At 41.0% G+C, this 23485-nt stretch overlaps 1 protein-coding gene across 4 annotated transcripts in view; it reads left to right on the forward strand.

Annotated features, from left to right (window-relative positions):
• Positions 1-2627: 2627 nt before the first annotated feature.
• Positions 2628-23485, forward strand: part of spg21 (SPG21 abhydrolase domain containing, maspardin) — a 123368-nt gene continuing 102510 nt past the window's right edge. For 2 of the 4 annotated variants that reach the window (XR_007939199.1, XR_007939200.1), the window contains exons 1-3: positions 2628-2899; positions 2982-3044; positions 13885-14046. Coding sequence is in view for 2 of the 4 variants with exons in the window: in XM_051942695.1 (XP_051798655.1) it covers positions 2982-3044; positions 13885-14046 (225 nt within the window). In the remaining 2 variants the exon portion in view is untranslated. The remainder of the gene's footprint in view (positions 2900-2981; positions 3045-13884; positions 14047-23485) is intronic. The other 2 variants (XM_051942695.1, XM_051942706.1) reach the window with 2 other exon arrangements.

Here is a 23485-nt window from a genome sequence, read left to right on the forward strand (position 1 = left end):
TAGTCCCTGATTTTTTTTGGTAATTAAGTCCGTTCAGTGTGGAGAAAAAAAAGTAACTTGAATGTATTAAGCTACTTTGGTCATATTGCTGTAGCTTAGCTTGCTATATTTCTGTGGGTCATAGCTTCAGTGTAGTAAAGCTTGATTTAACACGGAGTAGCTGGTAGCTTAGCTCATTATAGTTTCCAAGTAGCTTGCCCAACACTGGATTTAGGATTTTGACAGTGTTGAAAAGTGCCTGTGATTTGCTTTGATTTTACTTTTATAAAAGCTATATGAACCCAGATTCAAATAAAGTGTAAACTGTATAGTTTTGATTGTGTCCTTTTTCTCTTAAAAAAAACAATGCAAGTGTGAAAAGTCAACCTCCACCAACCCCTCTACCACAGACACACACACACACACACACACACACACACACACACACACACACACACACACACACAAACACGCACACGCGCACACACACACACACACACACACACCACTCTGATTTGCATTTGTATAGCTCGCAGCATTGTCATTGACACTGGAAAGCTTCGACCATCCAGGGCTGTTTTTTGTGTTGCCTGCGAATTGCCGCTTACTGCCGTTAACTTGAAATTCCACAGCAATTTACTAACAAAAATCTCTCCTTTCATGCAGTGTCGGCTCTATTTTTTTTATCGTGTACATGTGCACTCCCTCCTTATTGGATATTGTTTGGGTTTTGTTATTTCTTTTTGATGGGCCCTGTGGCCTATATTTAGTTAAGGTTTAATTGATATTGATTTGTCATCTGTTAATTTGGTAGTAGTGGTGTTTTCGGGACAGTTTTTGTTTCTGAATATAATTTTGAACTTAAATGTCCCTGTTCTTTTGCATTTTTTTGGTATTTTGTGTTGCAATGTTTTATTTTGAATTTGGTTATTAGTTATTATTAGTTTATAGGCAACTGTTTTGGCCTATAGTTTAATCTGTTTGGTTTTTCTCTTTTTCTCCATTGAGTGTTCCCCACTAATTCCCCTGTGTTTCAGAGGCTGAGCACCTGTGGTGGGGATGTGGTGTCATCGGTGGCTGTGCCCCTTCCTCCTGTGTGAACCCTGGGTATTTTCTTTGTTTAGTCCTTCACATGTGTTTTTTTTAAATTATTATTTTTTTGGCCTTTTTTCAGCTTTTTTATTGATAGGCATGGTGAAGGAGAGACAGGAAGTGGGGGAGAAGAGTCGGGGGAAGACATGCAGCAAAGAGCCACGAGCAGGAATCGAACCCGGGCCACTGCATCGAGACCAGGTCCTGTACATGGGTCGCCCGCTTAACCCGTTGAGCTATACGGGCGCCCACGTGTGGTTTTTTTTTAAGTTCACCTGGGGCCTGTTTCACGAAGCAGGTTTAACAAACTCTGAGTTTAATCCTCAACTCTGAGTTGATCTACTCTGAGATAAACTGAGAGAAACTCTGAATTTTCGGTTTCACAACGGCTGATTTGAGTTGGTTAAATCAACTCGCAGTAGTTTCACTCGGAGTTAAGCGCGTGCACCACAACTCTGAAAAGACAGCATCAATGGAGCCCCGATTCAACGAGTCACCATGGCAACAGGGAAGCAAAAGTTTGCGTTTTTGAACTGGAAATTTTAACACGCTCATATGGCGAGTTTGAACACGCTTTTAGAAATAAGTGCAACCCCGCTGCAGCTGCAAAAGAGAGGGAGACGACGTGGAGAACATTGCTGCCCGGGTCAATGCGTAAGTTCAAATGTAGTCTTTTGTAATCGTAATAATATTACAGGGAAAAACTGTCTGGATGGTAGCCTATTAAGTTATTTAATTTAGGTGAAATCCTGCAGGGGAGAAGCGCACGTGGCAGCAGCTTAAGATGAAATATAAAAACATTGCTCAGGGAGAACATGCAAACTCCATGCAGAAAGATCCCAGGCCCACCCTGGGATTTAAACCAGGGATCTTCTTGCTGCAAGGCAAAAGTGCTAACCACTACTCCAATGTGCAGCCCCTCGAAGATTCATATCTGATTCATATCTATGGCGGCAGCGGCCAGGAATGATGCCGTGTCGACCGGACGTCGACCGGGGGTCCACGTCTTCCATCTGGAGAGCAGCGGAGGCCTTGACAAAAGGAAGGATCCTGCTTCGTTGTTTTTTAAAATAAACGTGGAATTCCTGTGGTGGAACCTTAGCAGGCTTACACCTGTTAAACTACATCTGGTAAGATTTTCAGAGCAAAATAATTTTATTTCAAACTATTACATTCAGGTTTTTTGGAGGGCTGTTTAAATTCATATTTATACAGATTTTTTTTCAAAATGTTTTTCCAATTGTTTTTTCAATTATTGTGCAAATTCAAGTACAAATCATTCAGATTCAGTTTCTGGGGGCACAAATTTCTGCCCATAGTTTCATAGTTTCAGTCTGGTGTGGAAGGTGAGCACTGCCCTTTTCAGCACAGTAGGTGGCGGTAATGCACTTTAAACGCTAGATGCATCCTCCAGTAAAGCAAAAGACGACGAAGAAAAAACAGGTGGTGTGTGTGTGTGTGTGTGTGTGTGTGTGTGTGTGTGTGTGTGTGTGTGTGTGTGTGTGTGTGTGTGTGTGTGTGTGTGTGAGTGTGAGTGTGTGTGTGTGTGTACGCGCGTGCGTGGGCGCGGGCGGGGAATAAGCTTTACGGAAGTGAATGTAACAGAAGTCATATGACCAGGCACCAGCTGGAGAAAATGCTCCCCTGGCATGGATAGAGGGCCCTAGACACAGTGACTAACATTTACAAGCAGCTAATAAAGACCGTGTTAGGACTCGTTGAACATCTGTGGTGAGTTCTGACCGGACGGACACGCGTTGTGATCATCTGCTGTCGGTACCAGATGCTTTCCATCAGTTAGCATTTGAGCTAGCAACATAGAGCCACGGTGAGTTTCACTCTCCGTCACCGTTACTGATCACTGAGCACTTTTTATTTGTTTGACTGTATGTGTTTGACTGTATTTGCAGATGGATGAAATTAAAGTGTCTCCTGATTATAACTGGTTCAGAAGCACAGTGCCCCTGAAAAGAGTAAGTATCTCATCATGTACACGCTAAGAGACCTTTTCTACAGCATGTAGTTAGAATAAACACTGCAAACTGAGATAGCAATAGCTATAGTAAAAGATATAGTATCTCTGGAGAATGGAAGCAAGCCATGACAACACCAGGGTCCCAGTCTGAATGGGATGCTTGCGTTTGAATGCTGTTAATTATGCCTGTGATTGCACATGCTGTTGGTTAAGGTTGCCGTGAAAAAGGTCCATGACAAAGTTCATGGCTTTTAACAGAACAAGTGAAATGAACACAACATGTGAACATAACAGTCTTATGAACATGTAGAAATATGATGTGTCATAATTAAACACAGAAGAGGAAAAAAATCTTCTTGAAACAAACATTGCTACACTACAAATTCAATGTGGGAAATCTCAGCTTTTGCCCTGACTGCTTATTTTTGATTGTGACGTGTTTTCTAGCACATAAAGTACACCACGTGGACATGTTGGCAAGGTCAAAAACTTAATTTTTACTACAGAGTGTCTTTAATAGCATATCTGAATGACATTATGTACTTGCTGTCTTTTATTTTTATATGACTTGACCAAGTCTGTTGTGGCACAAAGATAATATAAATTGTGTCAAGGTGTTATAGTGTAATGACACTTTAAAGATTCCACTAATTTTAAAATATGACATAATGTGTGCTCAATAAATCAGGCTTTTCAATTCACAGTAATTAACATTAATATTTTAACTTATGAGTTATACATGCTGTGTCTATGGTTTTATCTTTTAGCATTTTTGTAACTTATCTGCTATGTATGTGATCATACTGGTGACTATTAGTGTTGATGTTCTGTTGGGGTTGTGGGTTGTCTGCGGGCAACCATGCTGCTGTTACAAGTATTTTCCTGTCAAGGTTTAATCAAGTTCTATTCTGTTCTATATATGTAGTATTGAACTTATTAGCACTAACAAATAGATACACTGTTCTTTATCAGCAGAAGTGCACTTAATTTCCTAGAAGAGGAACTTTTCTGTAAATCTTCAAAAAATATATCACCCTACATCAGGCCTACTTTGAATTTGTCATTTGTTGAGAATTTGTCATATAGTTACATTTAAGGCAGTTTCAGGTACTATCCTGTCATCTTTTTTAGATTAAGTGGTAATGTTTTATAGACTTTCCGAAAGCTACTGTTGACTCTCTCGTCATCTATGGAGTGTCTGGACAGGCTGGAGGTCTTTACTGTATGCAGCAGCAGGGAATCCGTATGTCCTGCCAGGAGCAGCAGTAGTTTCTATGGACGTTTAGTCAAAAAAGTTTAATGGAAGTTGGTCTGTATATTAGAAGAATATTTTAAGAAATTTATGGTCAGACTACATTTCAGCACAACAGCAGTTTAATGAGGTTTGGAGATGGAGGCTTTGTTTTGTTATGTGCAAACACACGTGTCCTAATAAATGAAAACGGGATCCTGCTGCTAGGATTTTCCATCCATCCATCCATTCTCTAAACACCGCTTTATCCTCACTGGGGTCACTGGAGCCCATCCCAGCTGACTCGGGTGAAGGCAGGGGACCCTGTACAGGCCGTCAGTCTGTCGTAGGGCTACATATATAGGCAAACAATCACACTCACATTCACACCTACGGGCAATGTAGAGTAATCAATTAACCTTTTTTGGACTGTGGGAGGAAACCGGAGTGCCCGGAGAAAACCCATGCATGCGCAGGGAGAACATGCAAACTCCATGCAGAAAGACCCCAGGCCGGGATTTGAACCAGGGATCTTCTTGCTGCAAGGCGAAAGTGCTAACCACTACTTCACTGTGCAGCCCTAGGATTTTCCAAGAAATGAAAATTTCAAAATTCTTGATTTCAGGAAACTACATCTGCTGCTGATGTCCTGAATGCAGTATAATGTATAAATATAATCAGTCTATTATCTCAATTAATTTTATCTCCTGTTAGAGCTGAACTCCAAATTTGTGATCACCATTTCTTTATCACAAAGCTTCCTCATAACTTATGAGGTACCTCCTGGTGGCATCAGTGCTCTTGTCCACATTTGTGTACTTTCTACCTCTGGGTTTTTAATATACATTAACATCCCATTAAGCACTCAATAAGTAGCCCATCACTGTGTCACTAAATAATAAGATTAAGTCTTGACTTTTGTGAGCTACTGACTCTCTTCAGTTGTTAGTCCACATGAGACTTTTTAACATTGTAATATTTTGTCCAACACTGATGTTTATCAGACAGTATATTTGGGTCAGTCAGCCATCCATCACATGCCTACACCCACATTGATACAATGCGTGCAGGACTTCCTGGGTTAGTGGTTCACACTAACTGATTACCATCACATGACTTGGAGCTTGCCACAATTTGTCATTCTTTGTCTAGAATGTTTTTTAATGGAGGCAAATCAGAAGAGCTTAAGCAAATTCTTTGTCTTACTGATAACACTGTGAATAATCACAGCCATTCTCTTTCCCGCAATTTTGGCCTCCCGCCTCTCGTGAGTTCTACCAATCATAGCAGCTCCCAGCGCAACGTAATGCATGTATGTCACCGACTTCCTTATTTCTGGTTTGAAGATGCAGACATGTGCGATACTAATGTCTCTCATTTACCAACAAAAATTACTGCTGAAGACCGTGATAAACAATTTTTTCACTGATGTTCTTCACAAAAGTGGAGCTATACTGTTTTGCAACCGTGCAATATTGTGGTGGAATACAAAAAACAACAACAAAAAAATATCATCGATTGATACACTTTTTTTTAAACACGAAACATATAAGGACAGCTGAAATGAGCGGACAACAGACCAGACAAATCACCATGAGGGAAACTGTTGCATCCAGATCCGTTAGAGCACTGAAAGAATGAGATAAATTAGATAAGTTATTCCACCAAGGAACACGGCGGAGTTATGTGACGATCAGCGTGTGTGAATCCTTCCTCTGTTACCAACATTACTCAAAAACAGACTCAGGGATTTGAATGAAATTTTCAGGGTCGGTCAGAAATGACACAAGGACCAAGTGATTAGACTTCGGCAGTGATACGGCTTAAAGTTTGGATCCACAGATTTGTTAAGGATCTTCCATTGAGGTAGCAGCATGGAGTCTGATAGCAGCATGGTAACCATGACAACAAACAAACGCTACCTCAGCAGCCTGCTGACAATCAAATCATTGGGATCCTACTGCAAATCCACCACTATGGACACATTGGAAATGACACAAGGGTCATTCCATATCACATAGACAAAAGATGGTTGCACCACCATCTCAGATTGTCTTCGTTTTTTGTTATTCTGCAGAAGGGTAAAAATGATTGAGAAACACAAAGTTACAGCCTCACAGGCCCACTGGTTTTCATTTTACAGCCTGTTGAAGGAGGAGGGTCCTTAACTTTTAAAATCCGTCTGTCATTTTTTGATGATTTCAAACCCTAATAACTCAGGAAGTACTCAATATATCTTCTTCAAATTTTCAAGTTCTGTTAAATGTATGTAGATACATAAAATAAAGTGGTCAGACAAGTGTTATGATGAAAATCTGTTGAGGCACAACCATTTAAAAAGTGCATAAGATTACAATAAGCTCCAAAATGAAATGCATTTATTAGGTACTTAACATTACTCTGCTGGGTCAGGATAGGTCAGATTTTGTTGTCTGGGTCATAAGCAATTTTTTGATACATTTATGGGACACTGAATGTGCCTAGGGAGGGCTAGGGAAGCTGTCAATCACAGGTCGTTTGCCAAAATTCACCATATTTACCATATTTAGGCTGAAATTACTCCATGTGGACAAGGTGGCACATTTTTGAAATTTTGTAGGTTTGAAGATACACATGAAACCTTGTAGAAAAACCTAAAATGAACTTTGGTTCTTGCTGTATTCATTCTCCAGAGCTTATACCAATAAGGACGTTTTTCTCTTTCAGGTGGTGCTGGAAACATAGTGAACAAATCATATATGTTTTTATGTTTTAGTTAGTGAACAAGGTGACACTACAGAATCCACAGCTGAGTCAGAGGACATATCCACTGGGCAGTACGTAGCATGTCTATATGATGACCAGTGGTGACTTGGCAATGTCAAGTCACATTCCTCAGAGCATGATGATTTTGAAGTACAATTTATGCACCCGCATGGACCAGCCAAGTCCTTTTACTGGCCAAAACATACGGATGAGTGCTGGGTGCCCAAAGAATATATCCTGTGTTGTCCCAGTGCCTGATGCAGTTGGTTTAGGGAGGCGTTATGGGTTTCCTGATGCAAGCATTTTGAAGAGATTGATTACTTGTGGAGATCAAAGTCAAAAAATGTTGTCTAAATAATTTCCATGTCTCTAATATGTTTAATTGAGTGACATTTGATTGTCTAGTTTGTGTTTAGGTTGTAATTTGTAAGAAACCACCAGCTAGTCAAAAACATCTACCCCTGTACACTTTGTGCCTCATTTTCAAGACGTTGACAAGCAGAACCAAAGTTCTTTTGTAATTTTTAAAAAAAGTTAAGATAAAGATTAAAAATTTTGCTAAGTATGGCACTTGTACAACCTTGTCCACAATCTGAAATTTTAGTTGAAAAATAGTCATTTTTTGCTAACGACCAATGTTTAAGACATTATTGCAAGGTTGTGAATAACATTTTCAGTACTAGTCATGCTTTGATACTTACTTTATGTTGTATCCTACCAAACTGAATCATTTTTGAGGACTAAATGATCTCTCTTGACCAGGAAATGCCTATATGAAAAGCTTGTCTGAATAATTTTTTCACATATTGAGAGGTCTGGTATACAAAATATATGAGACATATACCTTGTTTGACGCTCAAGATATTATGTACTATATACATATTTTTAGTCCTGAAAATTTCAAGCAGATATCTTGAGAGGTTCCTGACATATAAAGTTGTGAAAACTGAAAAAAAATACAGATGGAAACTTAAAAACATGACCCTTGCCCCTTTGTGGGCCTGTAGAACCATGAGGATTGGGCTTAGGACCTCAAAATTTTGGCTTTCCCAATGAAATGTACCAAAGAATGGTAGAAAAAAAATATGAAGCAATTTTGAGGTGGTGGGTGCAACCACTTTTCTGGATTTTTGTCTATTTGGTATGGAATGACCCACAAGAAACAGTTGATTAAATTGTGGGGGTGTTTCTGAGTCCCATCAATTCCCATTGCCCGCTACATGTTTAGGTCGCGCGATTCGTTATGTACACATGCATAATACACACTCCTGCATCAGGTAATGAACAGTCTTGGTGGAGAACTGCGCTCTCTCAGTCCTGTTCTTGTTAATTGACATGACAAGCTGTGAGCGTGTGTGTGAACACATGCGTGCCAGGAAGTAAAATTAACTTTTTAGGCCACTGACAGATATGTCCAAATATGATTCCTTCAATAGTAAATTATCATTTTTTGCCACAAGTCCACCAACCACTTAATGTTAAACCAGTATCTGGCTGCTGCTAATTTCCCACCATGGTGTGCCAGCTTGTGGAAATGGGTTGGAAAGGTAAATAAATAATTTCAGAATAAATATTGTCAATTACAATCTTTAAACATGTTCTACAAGCTGGAAAAAAAAAATGCAGCTTTTTAGCAATTGTCACTGTCTCCTGCAATTTCATCACAACAAATAAGCTGAAAACATTGCAACTTTTATCGCAATTTTTTAGAAAAGCTGCCGCGAATACAGGCATTTTCGGCCGCAACAATCACAAAAAATGCCCTCGAAATCCTGGAGGAACTGGTTAACTAATACCATGTGTGCCATTCGTCTGAAGCCCTGCATAGTAAAATGCAGTAGATGTTGCAGGCTGGGACCATAGAACTTTTTAAATTTTTTATTTTAAAATAAAAACTTAAACAAGGCACTGATAATGAATGGTACATTGTCTGTGGGTGTTTATGTAGACAAATTGTTTGATCTCTAAAATAAATGTAGAGGCGAAGCCAATGCTTGAAGCCCCTGAGGTGCTTCACCAGGACTTTAAAAGTTGGCATGCTGACAAACTTTACTACATCTGACGAAGAGAACCGAAGACAAATGCTTGTGTTCCAATAATCTGGGCTTTATTGCTCCAATTCAGTTCAATTCAATTTTATTTATATAGCGTCAATTACAGTCAAATCGTCTCAAGACGCTTTACAAAACCCATATGCCTGACCCCCAGAGCAAGCCCAAAGGCGACAGTGGCAAGGAAAAACACCCTTTTAACAGGGAAGAAACCTCGAGCAGAACCCGGCTCTATATAGGGGGGACCCATCTGCCTGCTGGCTGGTCGGGTTGAGAAGGACAGAAGAGGGCAAGGGGGAGGGATGGGAGAAGAGGGAGGGGTGGGAAAGCAAGGAAAACACAACACACATTTGGATACATGCATGACAGGATATGTGACACAGACAAAGTATAAGCTAACATTGAAAACTGACTCATAATTTACTCTTATGATGTACGGCTCTGACATTAAACATACTCCATATATAGCTAGCAGTAAAATTCAAACAGTATGTAAGTTAGCATAACAGTATATTGAAGGCAATGCAGAGTTGACTGGTGGAAAAAGGGAGTTGGAAGCAGAGGGCTGGAGGAAGGTCAGCAGCAGCATCCCACAGTGGACATGATGGAGACGGGACCAGCTGGTAGAACATCGACCGCAGATCTGAAGCATCCAGCTCTGGGACCAGGGACACTCGGAGAAATAGCACAGGGGGAAACAGAGTGAATGTACTGCAATAACGGTATACATATTAAATGTAAAGGTAGATAGAGAAGGGCTCAGTGCGTCAAGACAAGTCCCCCAGCAGCCTAGGCCTATAGCAGCATGACTAGGGGCAGAACGAAGGGACGTCCAAGAGGGAGTCAGCTGTGCAAATGAAGACACAAGCCGAACCCCTGTGGGTCACCCAGTCAGCCCCAACTATAAGATTTGTCAAAAAGGAACGTTTTAAGCCTGGTCTTAAAAATAGAGAGGGTGTCTGCCTCCCGAACCCAAACTGGGAGCAGGTTCCACAGGAGAGGCGCCTGATAACTGAAGGCTCTGCCTCCCATTCTACTTTTAGAAATTCTAGGAACAACAAGTAAGCCTGCAGCTTGAGAGCGAAGAGTTCTACTAGGATAATAAGGTACTATCAGATCTTTAAGATATGATGGAGATTGGTTATTAAGAGCTTTATATGTCAGAAGAAGGATTTTAAATTCTATTCTGGATTTAACAGGAAGCCAGTGAAGAGAAGCAAGTATAGGGGAAATATGATCTCTTTTGCTAACTCCTGTCAGTACTCTCGCAGCAGCGTTTTGGATCAACTGTAGATGTTTAAGAGAGCTATTTGGACAACCCGATAATAAGGAATTGCAATAGTCAAGCCTGGAAGTAACAAAAGCATGAACTAATTTTTCTGCATCACTCTGAGACAGAATGTTCCTGATTTTTACAATATTATGCAGGTGAAAAAAGGAAGTCCTACAGACTTGCTTTATGTGTGAGTTAAAGGACATGTCCTGGTCAAAAATAACTCCAAGATTCCTCACAGTAGTACTGGAGGCCAATGTGATGCCATCCAGAGTAACTATTTGCTTTGAAAGCGAGTTTCTAAGATGTTTGGGGCCAAATACAGTGACTTCAGTTTTGTCTGAATTTAGCAGTAGGAAGTTAAAAGTCATCCAGGTTTTAATGTCCTTAAGACAATCTTGCAGTCTAGCTAACTGATCAGTTTCATCTGGCTTCATAGATAAATACAATTGAGTGTCATCTGCATAACAATGGAAGTTAATACAATGCTTCCTAGTAATATTGCCTAAAGGAAGCATGTATAATGTGAAAAGTATCGGTCCCAAGACAGAACCCTGAGGAACTCCATGATTAACTTTAGTATGCTCAGAAGAGTTATTGTTGACATGCACAAACTGGAACCTATCTGATAAGTAGGATTTAAACCAGTCCAGTGCTGTCCCTTTAATGCCAATTGAATGTTCTAGACCCTGTAATAAAATTTTGTGGTCGATTGTGTCAAACGCTGCACTAAGATCTAACAAAACAAGTATAGAGACTAGTCCATTATCTGATGCTATGAGAAGGTCATCAGTAACTTTCACTAGCGCTGTTTCTGTGCTGTGATGCACTCTGAAGCCTGACTGAAACATTTCAAACAAATTATTCCTTTGTAAGTGTTCACATAATTGATTTGCAACTGTTCTTTCCAGAATTTTAGAGAGAAATGGTAGGTTGGATATCGGTCTATAGTTAGCTAACACATCTGGATCTAAAGTGGGCTTTTTAAGCAAAGGTTTGATGACGGCAACCTTAAAAGCCTGTGGTACATAGCCTGTTACTAGAGAGAGATTAATCAGATCTAACATTGAAGAATTAATTAAAGGTAAAATCTCCTTGAAGAGTCTAGTTGGGATAGGATCTAAAAGACATGTTGATGGTTTGGATGTAGAAACTGTTGAAATTAGTTCAGAGAGACATATAGGAGTGAAGAATTCTAAAGATTCATCAGGTCTAACAGCCAATTCAAAAGCATCTGTGACATTTGTAGGAAGGGCCAGATTAGTTTTATCTCTAATCAGAACTATTTTATGTGTAAAGAAGCTCATGAAGTCGTTACTGGTTAAAGCTAAAGGAATACAAGGTTCAACAGAGCTCTGACTCTTTGTCAGCCTGGCTACAGTGCTAAAGAGAAACCTAAGGTTGTTCTTGTTCTCATCTATTAAAGATGAATAATAAGTTGTCCTGGCATTACGAAGAGCTTTTTTATAGATTACTAGACTATTTTTCCAAGCCACATACACTACCTCTGAATTAGTGGAATACCACTTTCTTTCCAGCTTTCGGGATGCCTGCTTTAAAGTCCGCAGCTGGGAATTATACCAAGGGGCAAGTCTTCTCTGGGATATAACTTTCTTTTTTACAGGTGCAACACCATCAAGAGTTGTACGCAGTGAGGCTGAAGCATTATTAACATAATAATCCACTTCTGTGGGGGTAAAATAATATTTGCCTTCTGATTTATCAGTAGATGTTGCTGAAGTAAACAGTGAGGGTATTATTTCCTTAAATTTAGATACTGAATTGTCAGACAAACACCTACTGTAATGATATTTGTTCTCAGCTGCTAAACAATCCTTTACTTTAAATTGAAACGTTATCATAAAATGGTCAGAAAGAAGAGGGTTCTGGGGAAATACTGTTAACTCTTAAATTTCTATGCCATAAGTCAGGACAAGGTCAAGAGTGTGATTAAAACTATGAGTTGGTTTATTTACATGTTGAGAAAACCCAATTGAGTCTAATAATGAATTAAAAGCTCTTGTAAGGCTGTCGCTGTCTATGTCAACATGAATGTTAAAGTCACCCACAATTATAACTTTGTCTGAAATGAGCACTAATTCAGATAAAAAGTCTGAGAATTGAGATAAAAACTCAGAATAAGGAGCAGGAGGACGATATATAACAACAAATAAAACTGGTTTCTGAGCTTTCAAATTTGGATGAGAGAGACTAAGAGTGAGATTTTCAAATGAGCTGTAATCAGGTTTAGGCCTCTGGTTCAATTTTAAACTAGAATGGTAGATTGCTGCTACTCCTCCTCCTCGGCCTGTGATTCGAGGAATATGACAGTTAATATGACAAGGGGGAGTTGATTCGTTTAGGCTAACAAATTCTTCCTGCTGCAACCAGGTTTCAGTCAAACAGAACAAATCAATCTGGTGATCAGTTATCAACTCATTTACTAGCAGAGATTTAGACGAGAGAGATCTAATATTTAACAGACCACATTTAATTTTCCTGTCTCTTTGCTCTGTTGAAATAGTGGTATTAATTTTTATTAAATTTTTGTGGTTACTATTTCTTTTGTATATTTTTGATTTGTTTAATTTATTGAATTTTGGTGGTCGGGGGACAGACAGTCTCAATAAAGTAAACTGAATTACTGGAGGGTGACAGCTGTGAGGAAACTGCAGAGAGGTGTGTAAGACTACAACTCTGCATCCTGGTCTTAACTCTGGGTTGTCATGCTTTAGGAGTACTAATAACATCAGCCATATTCCTAGAAATGAGAGCTGCACCAGCCAAAGTGGGATGGATGCCGTCTCTCCTAATCAGACCAAGTTTTCCCCAAAAAGAGCTCCAATTATCAATAAAGCCCACATCGTTTGATGGACACCACATAGACAACCAGCGGCGAAACGACGACATGCGGCTAACAGATGCTACACTAGCTAAGCTATTGCGGTCCGCACCGGCTCCAAACAATTGTAGTTCAACAGTTTATCTAAAACAAACAATTTATCATTACTGGCTTTTTCAGCAGCTTCTTCAGCAGTCAAAACTGTTTTTCTTTCCTGGCATAAGACCTGGCCGGACAAAGATTGGTTCCTATTTATTATATAGCATACTAATTGGCTCCTACAGTAAATTAGTGTGGTTCTACATGGATTTTGACATTTCTGGGCTCCACAGTGACTTGGTGGTTTGCAGCATTACCTTGCAACTAGAAGATCCCTGGTTCGCGTCCCGGCCTGAGTCTGGGATCTTTCTGGATGGAGTTTGCATGTTCTGCCTGTACCTGTGTGGGTTTTCTCCAGGTACTCTGGCTTCCTCAGTCCAAAAACATGCTGAGGTTAATTGGTGATTGTAAATTGTCTGTGAGTGTGAATATGTAGCCTTGTGATAAACTGATGACCTTTCCAGGATGTCCCTTGCCATCGCCCCAAGTAAGCTGGGTTAGGCTGCAGCTCTTCAAAACTAATTTTTGAAAAGACATTAATATAATGAGGTCACAGGATCTATGTTCGTCACATTAGTGTGTTTCTGTCTCCCCTAGATTATTGTTGATGATGATGACAGTAAGGTGTGGTCGTTATATGATGCTGGCCCAAAGAGCATCAGATGTCCCATCATCTTTCTTCCTCCGGTCAGCGGGACGGCTGAGGTGTTCTTCCAACAGGTGCTCGCACTGACAGGCTGGGGCTACAGAGTCATCTCGGTAAGCTCACCACAGAAATAACATTGCTGCAGCTGTATGTCATAACATATACCTGAGGTCTGATGTGGGTTCGTTTCAGTCCTGTGTAAATCTGATTTAAAGAGAGCGGTAAAGCCCTTTTTATGTACAGTATGTGTGCTGACTCGGCTAAGGAGACATTGACTTATTTCACTAAAATGCTGGCTACAGTCGTGGTCAAAAGTTTACATTCACTTGTAAAGAACATTAACCTGGCAATAGCCATATTAATAATTGTGTAGTACTTGATAGTACTCCACAATATCAATCTGGGACCGCTCCATGTAAATCCGTTCGGAGGAAAGAGGCACGGATTGGACAATGCAACAGTATGTCCCGCCTCTGACAGGTTTGTTTTTAGCCAATCGCGGGATCTTCACAACGAGCGGAGCCAATTCGTAGATTAAACTCTTACCAAAACCCGTTGGTAAAACAGCACAAACATCTTTACCATCCAGAAATGCGCAAAGTGCCTCTCGTTGTTCTTCCTTCAAAGAAGCGATACGAGATTCGGCTAAAACTGACTTAATAGCAGCATCTACACGATCGTTGTCCTCCGTTGCCATGTTTGTTTTGATCTACTGGCGCTTGGTGTCATCTAGAGTGCTGTCGTCTTCACACCTGGATATCCCGCCCCACACACAAATACTGCTGCGTGATTGGCCCGTGCCAACTTGGCTCTGTCCGAACAGTGAAAGCGGGAGCGGTACAAGATGCTTTCTTGAGAGATTTGTGAACTCACAAATATCGCGAGAAATCAGCTTGCTGGCAAGGTTAAAAGAACATAATGTCATGGCTCTTTTGAGTTTCCAGTTATTTCTACAACTCTGTTTTTTCTCTGATAGAGTGATTGGAACAGATACTTCTTTGTCGCAAAAAACATTCATGAAGTTTGGTTCTTTTATGACTTTATTATGGGTTAACAGAAAAAGTGACCAAATCTGCTGGATCAAAAATATACATACAGCAACGTGCATTAGCAATTTTGGTGACTTAGAAAGTTGTGTCAATGAAATGAGCTTCATAGCATTGCCTCTTAACTTCTTGTGAGTGATTATGAGTGACTACAGCTGGTTACTTCTCTGAGGCCATTTAAATGGGGCTCAGTGGATACAAATGCCCACAATGGGAAAGTCAAAGAAGCTCAGCACGGATCTGAAAAAGCGAATCATTGACTTGAACAAGTCAGGAAAGTCACTTGGAGCCATTTCAAAGCAGCTGCAGGTCCCAAGAGCAACAGTGCAAACAATTTGTATAAAGTGCATGGCACTGTTTTGTCACTGCCACGACCAGGAAGAAAATGCAAGCTACCACCTGCTGCTGAGAGAAAATTGGTCAGGAGGGTTAACCCTTTAAGCTGCAGTCAATTCCAGCCGTTTTCAGTACAAAAAATCGCTAATATTCTATTTTTAAATTAAAAAAATTACGAAAAATACGGGGAATATTGGACGCGCATTGCGAGGTGCATTTCCTTGAAAACGACCGATTCGTGGATTTTATACCAACTTCAGGACATGTTTTGGACAAAATAGTTTACTGGCTTGTGTTGTCTGGATGTAAAAGGTTGGATTATAGCCGTTTTCTGTGGAATATTTTTTTCTGTGTGTAATAATGAACCCGGAAATGTGAGTCGCGCTGTGTGCGTTGAAGCCGTGTATAGAGAACGGATGGATGAATATTCGTTTTTGTCGGACAAATGTGTTTTTCTCACCCACTGTGGTAATGGTTGATGCTACAGGTACGGACCCGTACCCGTAGCATCTGTGCTAGAGGTACGGATCCGTACCCGTAGCATCTGTACTAGAGGTACGGACCCGTTAAGGTCACTGAAGAGCTGGCGCCGGTTAACTACTATTTGCTGCACATTACAGGCAGTTTATATGAATGACTTTGATGGCGAACATTGTATAATTTAACCAAAAATACACCGTCTCCTCTCACACTTTAGACATTGCAGTTTTTACGCTTTTAGACGCCGTGTATAAATTGTTTGAAGTCCAGTTCCTATTAAGTAGTTTACCGCGTTCAGTGGTGGAAGCGGCTGACGAACTCCATTGCAAATGTTCCCATTTAATTTCGGACGCTAATTTACAAGATAAAGTTAAGGATGTCGAATATGAAACAAACACTCGTGAATGGTGAGGAGCAGCTCTTTAATTCGGCATGAATTAAAAAAAACCCACAAACTCGATTTACTGTGATATTGTGAGATTTGTTTGTGGTTATGTAACTTAGCCATTCAACAGAGTCCGCTAACATTAAAGTGACTGACGTGCAGTGTCTGTGTTGACAGACGCAGAAAATACGTCAGGGTTTTGTTTAGGTTGTTAATATGTAATAGTCTGTCGCTACTTTTGAAGGTAAAAAATACTTGTAGTTTGCTGGCTGTTAGTTCCGCCATTTGTTTTGTTTGCTGTTTGTGCTTTATTAGAACAGGGTCACGTGAATAAAATTTTTTGCTATTTTTATAGTAGTGCTGATTTCAACCCCCAAATCGCTGTCGGTGAAAAAGTCAGATAATGATATTTATAAGACATTATGCATGATAGAAAAGAGAACAGCAGATGACTGACATGACAGGCTCGGCACGCAGATTCACCTCGAATCACGGAAGCGCCTTCATCACTCGGATTACCAAGCCGGTTCATTAATATTTATGTTCGTCGGATTACCAGCCAATCACAAAGCGCATTCATCAGCCGGCTCATTAATATTCATGTAGGTCTCATTAATATTTATAGTAAGGGAAAGTGCCGTATCCGTAGGCCACAGGCTACGGGTACGGGTCCGTATCTGTAGACACTACCTGTGGTAATCGCATCTGAAAGTGGTTTATACCGGCGGATTCATGAGAATCTAAGCTTTCCATCGGCGTATAGTGTTTGTATAATCGCGGTTGCAGCCGTCGGACATTCTTGAAATTCCTATGCAAATTAGTAGGTGTACCGCCGGCGGGACACTGAAGCGCACTGAAGCGCAAAGGGTTAAGAGTCAACCGAGAACCACCAAAAAGCAGATCTGCCATGAATTAGAAGCTGCTGGAACACAGGTGTCAGTGTCCATGGTCAAGCGCGTTTTGCATTGCCATGGACTAAGAGCCTGCCGTGCAAGAAGGAAGTCCTTGCTCCAAAAGCGACACCTTAAGGCTCTACTGAAGTTTGCTGCTGATCACATGGACAACTAGGCAAGCCCTGAGTAGAGGGCAGAACCACGCCCATGCATGATACTCTGTATCAATTTTGATAATCCTACATATTTCAACACAGTAACATCCGTGATGTGTGGAGAGGAATCAATACCATCTCTGGACACAACAATAAAAAGAGGAGGCAGCCAATAGTGGGTGATGTAGAAAGAGCTGATGAACTCAACTTGTTCTTCAACAGATTTGACACTGTGGACACACCTACTTCCACTGCTACTCCTCCTCCTTCTCCTCAAAATATGGAAATCCCCACTATAGCTCCTCCTTCTTCTCCTCCATCTCCTACACATGTCTCCACAGCTGCAGCCACTTCCGTTCCAGCACCTGTATCTGTCTCTGTCACAGAGACAGGGGTGATGTTGGAGCTTCAGAGACTTTGCTCTGGGAAGGCAGCTGGCCCAGATGGTGTATGTCCAAGACTGCTTAAAGACTGTGCTGCACAACTGTGTCAACCTCTCCACAGGATCTTCAACCTGAGTCTACAGCTGGGGCGGGTGCCTGCTCTGTGGAAAACATCCCATATTGTACCAGTACCAAAAATCAAATGTCCGGCTGAACTAAATGACTACAGACCTATTGCGCTGACCTCACACATCATGAAAACTCTGGAGCGGCTGGTTTTACGTCTCCTGAAGCTTGAGGTCAAAGACAAACTTGATTCCTTGCAGTTTGCATACAAAGAACACATTGGAGTGGATGATGCCATCCTCTTCATGCTTCACAGTGTCCTGTCTCATCTGGAGGAACCTGGAGTTTATGTGAGAATCATGTTCTTTGATTTTTCAAATGCATTCAACTCCATCCAACCCACCATCCTCAAAGACAAGCTCACAGAGATGGGAGTGGATCCTTCCTGTGTTTCATGGATTACAGATTACCTGACAGGAAGGCCGTAGTTTGTCAGGCTGGGGAACTGTGTTTCTGGGACATTAATGAGTAGTACTGGGGCTCCAAAAGGAACAGTCCTGGCTCCATTCCTGTTCACTCTGTATACATCTGACTTCAAATACAGTACTGAGTCCTGCCACATTCAGAAATACTCTGATGACACTGCTATCGTGGAATGTATCAGAAATGGACATGAAGCTGAATACAGAGATCTGATAAGTGCCTTCAGTGACTGGAGTCACAAAAACTGCCTGCTACTCAACGCCTCAAAGACAAAGGAAATGATCATAGATTTCGGCAGATCCAAACCCCCTCTTCAGCCAGTGAACACTTGTGGCGTGGACATCGAGATGGTGACATCATATAAATATTTAGGTGTCCACCTTGATAATAAGTTGGACTGGTCTACCAACGTAGACTTCATCTACAAAAAGGGCCAGAGCCGACTTTATTGCCTCAGAAAACTTCGATCACTAGACATCTGCAGTAAGATGCTGCAGATGTTTTATCAGTCTGTGGTAGCAAGTGTTGTGTTTTATGCTGCAGTCTGCTGGGGAGGCAGTATAAAACAGAAGGATGCAAGGCATCTGAACAAACTGAATAAAAAAGCTGGCTCTGTGGTTGGAATCAGATTGAACACATTGGAGGATGAGGTGGAGAGACGGGCACTGAGCAAGATGGAGGCCACATCATCCACTTCACATCTGCCTCAATGAACAACGAAACATCAGTGGACGGCTTCTATCCCTGCACTGCAAGACCGAAAGATTTAGGAAATCTTTCTTGCCATCAGCAGTCAGGCTATTCAATTCAAAATTAAACAGATAAGAACCCTGACAACTGAATTTCCCTTCGGGGATGAATAAAGTAATTCTGATTCTGATTCTGTATATCCCTTCCTACTTGATCTGCTGACCTGTAACTCCACAACTGAGCAGGGGACCTTAGACTGATTTTCAGTGCCAAGTTTGATTATCCTGACTTCAGCACTTGCAGAGATATCTGACCGGACATACCCACCCACATACATACTTACCCAGCCAACCAGCCAGCCAGCCAGATACCAAAGCAAATGCAGTATAACCCCGCTGACGTTCGTCAGGCGTGGTTAAAGATAAGACCTTCTGGAGGAAAGTTCTGTGGTCAGACGAAACAAAAATCGAGCTGTTTGGCCACAATGCACAGCAATATGTTTGGAGGAGAAAAGGTGAGGCTTTTGATCCCAAGAACAACATGCCTACCGTCAAGCATGGTGGGTAGTATTATGCTGGGGAGTTGTTTTGCTGCCCATGGAACTGGTGCTTTACAGAGAGTAAATAGGATAATGAAGAAGGATTACCTCCAAATTCTTCAAGATAACCTAAATGATCAGCCCAAAGGTTGGGTCTTGGCCACAGTTGGGTGTTCCAACAGGACAGTGACCCCAAACACACATCAAAAGTGGTAATGGAATGGTTAAATCAGGCTAGAATTAAGGTTTTAGAATGGCCTACCAAAGTCCTGATTTAAACCCCATTGAAAACGTGAACAATGCTACGAAACAAGTCCATGTCAGAAAGCCAACAAATTTAACTGAACTGCACCGATTCTGTCAAGAGGAGCGGTCAAAGATTAAACCAGAAGCTTGTGGATGGCTACCAAAAGTGTCTAATTAAAGTGAAAATGGTCAAGGGACATGTATCCAAATATTAGCATTGCTATATGTATATTTTTGACCCAGCAGATTTGGTCACTTTTTCTGTTAACGCAGAATCAGAATCAGAGAATTTATTGTCATTGCACACTTTAGTATACAACGAAATTACATTTGAGCTGCCCTGCCCATAATAAAATCATAAAAGAACCAAACTTCATCAATGTTTTTTGTGACAAAGAAGTATCTGTTCCAATTACTCTATCAGAGAAAAATTTGAGTTGTAGAAATGGGGGTCACGTGATGGCGGTGACGTTCACGCAGCATTTCTGTGAGAGCTCCGTACCACTCGGCTCTAATTTTGTAATTATCCAGATTTTGACTGTGAACTGCTGGTAATTCTGGCAGGCTCGTTTAGGGTTATGTCCTTGGAGAACTTCTGGCCACAGTCTTTTGATGAAATGGGGAAAAGTTTAAAAAGCAAAGAGAAGAAGGACTTGCCTTCACCATCGAGTTTGAGTATAAAGTTGGAGAGAGCACACCGAACCCTTGCACCCAAGTCGGATCATAACAAGGCTCCCTGACCGCTTCTGCTGCGTTTTCACGCATTCAAAGACAAACAGAAAGTCATGGAGGCAGCGCGTCGGGCGGTCCGGGATGGCACCTTACTGCACAAAGGGTCCAGGATCGCGTTTTACAACGACTTCAGCGTGGCGGTGATGAGGAAGAGGAAGGCATATGATGTGGTGAAACAACAACTGCATGAGCGTGGGATACCCTATGCCATGTTTTTCCCGGCCACTTTACAGGTGTCTCACGAAGGCAGCGATGTGGACTCCTTACCCTGATCACCTCATCCAGAACTCTCTTCAGTATTTTCATCTCTTCAATAGGAAAACAAACCTGTAAGGTAAAGACTGACGTTCTTCGGCTTGTGTCGGCTGAATTAGCTTTGGAACTTTGGCTTTAGATCATAGTTACACTTTGATGGTTGATATATATACATATATTTGTTTCTTTTGACACTTTTTCAACTCAGACATTCCCTAAACATTTGCATTTTTCTCAGGATAATGTATTACTTGGTTTTGTTTTGTTTTTTGGCCTGGTCGGCATCAGCACTGCTTTTTGCTCATTATTTAATAATGGCCGGCTAACTTAATAACTCATGTTTTAGTTTTTGTTTCTCAGCCAGTGGCGTGGTCACTCGTTGTCCACATTTCTTTTTACTTTATTTGTGCATTGCTGGTGTGTTGCAACTCCGAGAATGGAAGTTGTTGGATTGATTCCCTGTTAATTAAGGGAAAAACCCCTTTGTCAGTGTTACTTTGTTCATAATTACTGTGAGGTTCATATGTTCTGTTCTATTTTAGTTAGCTCAGGCATGGTTGTTTCAGGTTTTGGAAGCTGCAATTGGAAGTGTTTCAGTATTTCTACTTCTCTTTTGTATTTACTTATTGTGACTCAACTGTGTGCTTGAAAGGTCTGGGTTTTGAAAATTCTTTAGTGATGGCTGACCGTAATAGTGTGAAACTGTGTTCCTGGAATGTGAGGGGTCTTCGCAAAGCTGCTAAAAGAGTGTCAGTTTATTCATTTCTTGGGAGAGAGAAGGTCTCAATTGCCTTACTTCAAGAAACTCATTTAAAGGATGAAGACATTGTTAAACTACAGAAGAACTGGGTTGGACAGGTTTTTGCAATGTCTTACTCGTCCTTCAGTAGAGGTGTAGCAATCCTAGTGAGTAAAAAACTTGCTTTTCAACCTCTCAGCTGTGTTAAAGACAATCATGGCCGCTATGTTATTGTTAAAGGAGTTCTGGCTGGTAGATCAATTACTATTATGAACCTTTACTGTCCTCCCGGTTATTCTCCTGATTTCCTATCAAAGGCCTTCATAGACTTTGCTGATCTGACTTCGGATGAATCCATTGTGGGAGGAGACTTCAATTGCCATCTTAATTCCTCTCTTGATAGATTTCCAGCAAGTACTTCTGTTTCAAAGCAGGCTAGGATGCTCATCGCTATACAGTGCCTTGTGAAAGTATTCCGCCCCCTTTAACTTTTCAACCTTTTGCCACATTTCAGGCTTCAAACATAAAGATATAAAATTTAAATTTTTTGTCAAGAATCAACAACAATTGGGACACAATCGTGAAGTGGAATGAAATTTATTGGATATTTTACACTTTTTTAACAAATAAAAAACTGAAAAGTGGGGTGTGCAATATCATTCGGCCCCTTTACTTTCAGTGCAGCAAACTCACTCCAGAAGTTCAGTGAGGATCTCTGAATGATCCAATGTTGTCCTAAATGACTGATGATGATAAACAGAATCCACCTGTGTGTAATCAAGTCTCCGTATAAATGCACCTGCTCTGTGATAGTCTCAGGGTTCTGTTTAAAGTGCAGAGAGCATCATGAAGGCCAAGGAACACACCAGGCAGGTCCGAGATACTGTTGTGGAGAAGTTTAAAGCCGGATTTGGATACAAAAAGATTTCCCAAGCTTTAAACATCTCAAGGAGCACTGTGCAAGCAATCATATTGAAATGGAAGGAGTATCAGACCACTGCAAATCTACCAAGACCCGGCCGTCCCTCTAAACTTTCACCTCAAACAAGGAGAAGACTGATCAGAGATGCAGCCAAGAGGCCCATGATCACTCTGGATGAACTGCAGAGATCTACAGCTGAGATGGGAGAGTCTGTCCATAGGACAACAATCAGTCGTACACTGCACAAATCTGGCCTTTATGGAAGAGTGGCAAGAAGAAAGCCATTTCTCAAAGATATCCATAAAAAGTCTGGTTTAAAGTTTGCCACAAGCCACCTGGGAGACACACCAAACATGTGGAAGAAGGTGCTCTGGTCAGATGAAACCAAAATCGAACTTTTTGGCCACAATGCAAAACGATGTGTTTGGCGTAAAAGCAACACAGCTCATCACCCTGAACACACCATCCCCACTGTCAAACATGGTGGTGGTACCCTCATGGTTTGGGCCTGCTTTTCTTCAGCAGGGACAGGGAAGATGGTTAAAATTGATGGGAAGATGAATGGAGCCAAATACAGGACCATTCTGGAAGAAAACCTGTTGGAGTCTGCAAAAGACCTGAGACTGGGACGGAGCTTTATCTTCCAACAGGACAATGATCCAAAACATAAAGCCAAATCTACAATGGAATGGTTCACAAATAAACGTATCCAGGTGTTAGAATGGCCAAGTCAAAGTCCAGACCTGAATCCAATCGAGAATCTGTGAGCAGAGCTGAAGACTGCTGTTCACAAACGCTCTCCATCCAACCTCACTGAGCTCGAGCTGTTTTGCAAGGAAGAATGGGCAAGAATTTCAGTCTCTCGATGTGCAAAACTGATAGAGACATACCCCAAGCGACTTGCAGGTGTAATTGCAGCAAAAGGTGGCGCTACAAAGTATTAATGCAAGGGGGCCGAATAATATTGCACGCCCCACTTTTCAGGTTTTTATTTGTTAAAAAGTTTAAAATATCCAATAAATTTCATTCCACTTCATGATTGTGTCCCACTTGTTGTTGATTCTTGACAAAAAATTTAAATTTTATATCTTTATGTTTGAAACCTGAAATGTGGTGAAAGGTTGAAAAGTTCAAGGGGGCCGAATACTTTCACAAGGCACTGTATGTAAGGATATTGACTATTCACATGTTTGGAGGGAAATT

This window comes from Acanthochromis polyacanthus, chromosome 2, assembly GCF_021347895.1.
Source record: "Acanthochromis polyacanthus isolate Apoly-LR-REF ecotype Palm Island chromosome 2, KAUST_Apoly_ChrSc, whole genome shotgun sequence".
In the NCBI taxonomy this organism is placed as follows: Eukaryota; Metazoa; Chordata; class Actinopteri; family Pomacentridae; genus Acanthochromis; species Acanthochromis polyacanthus.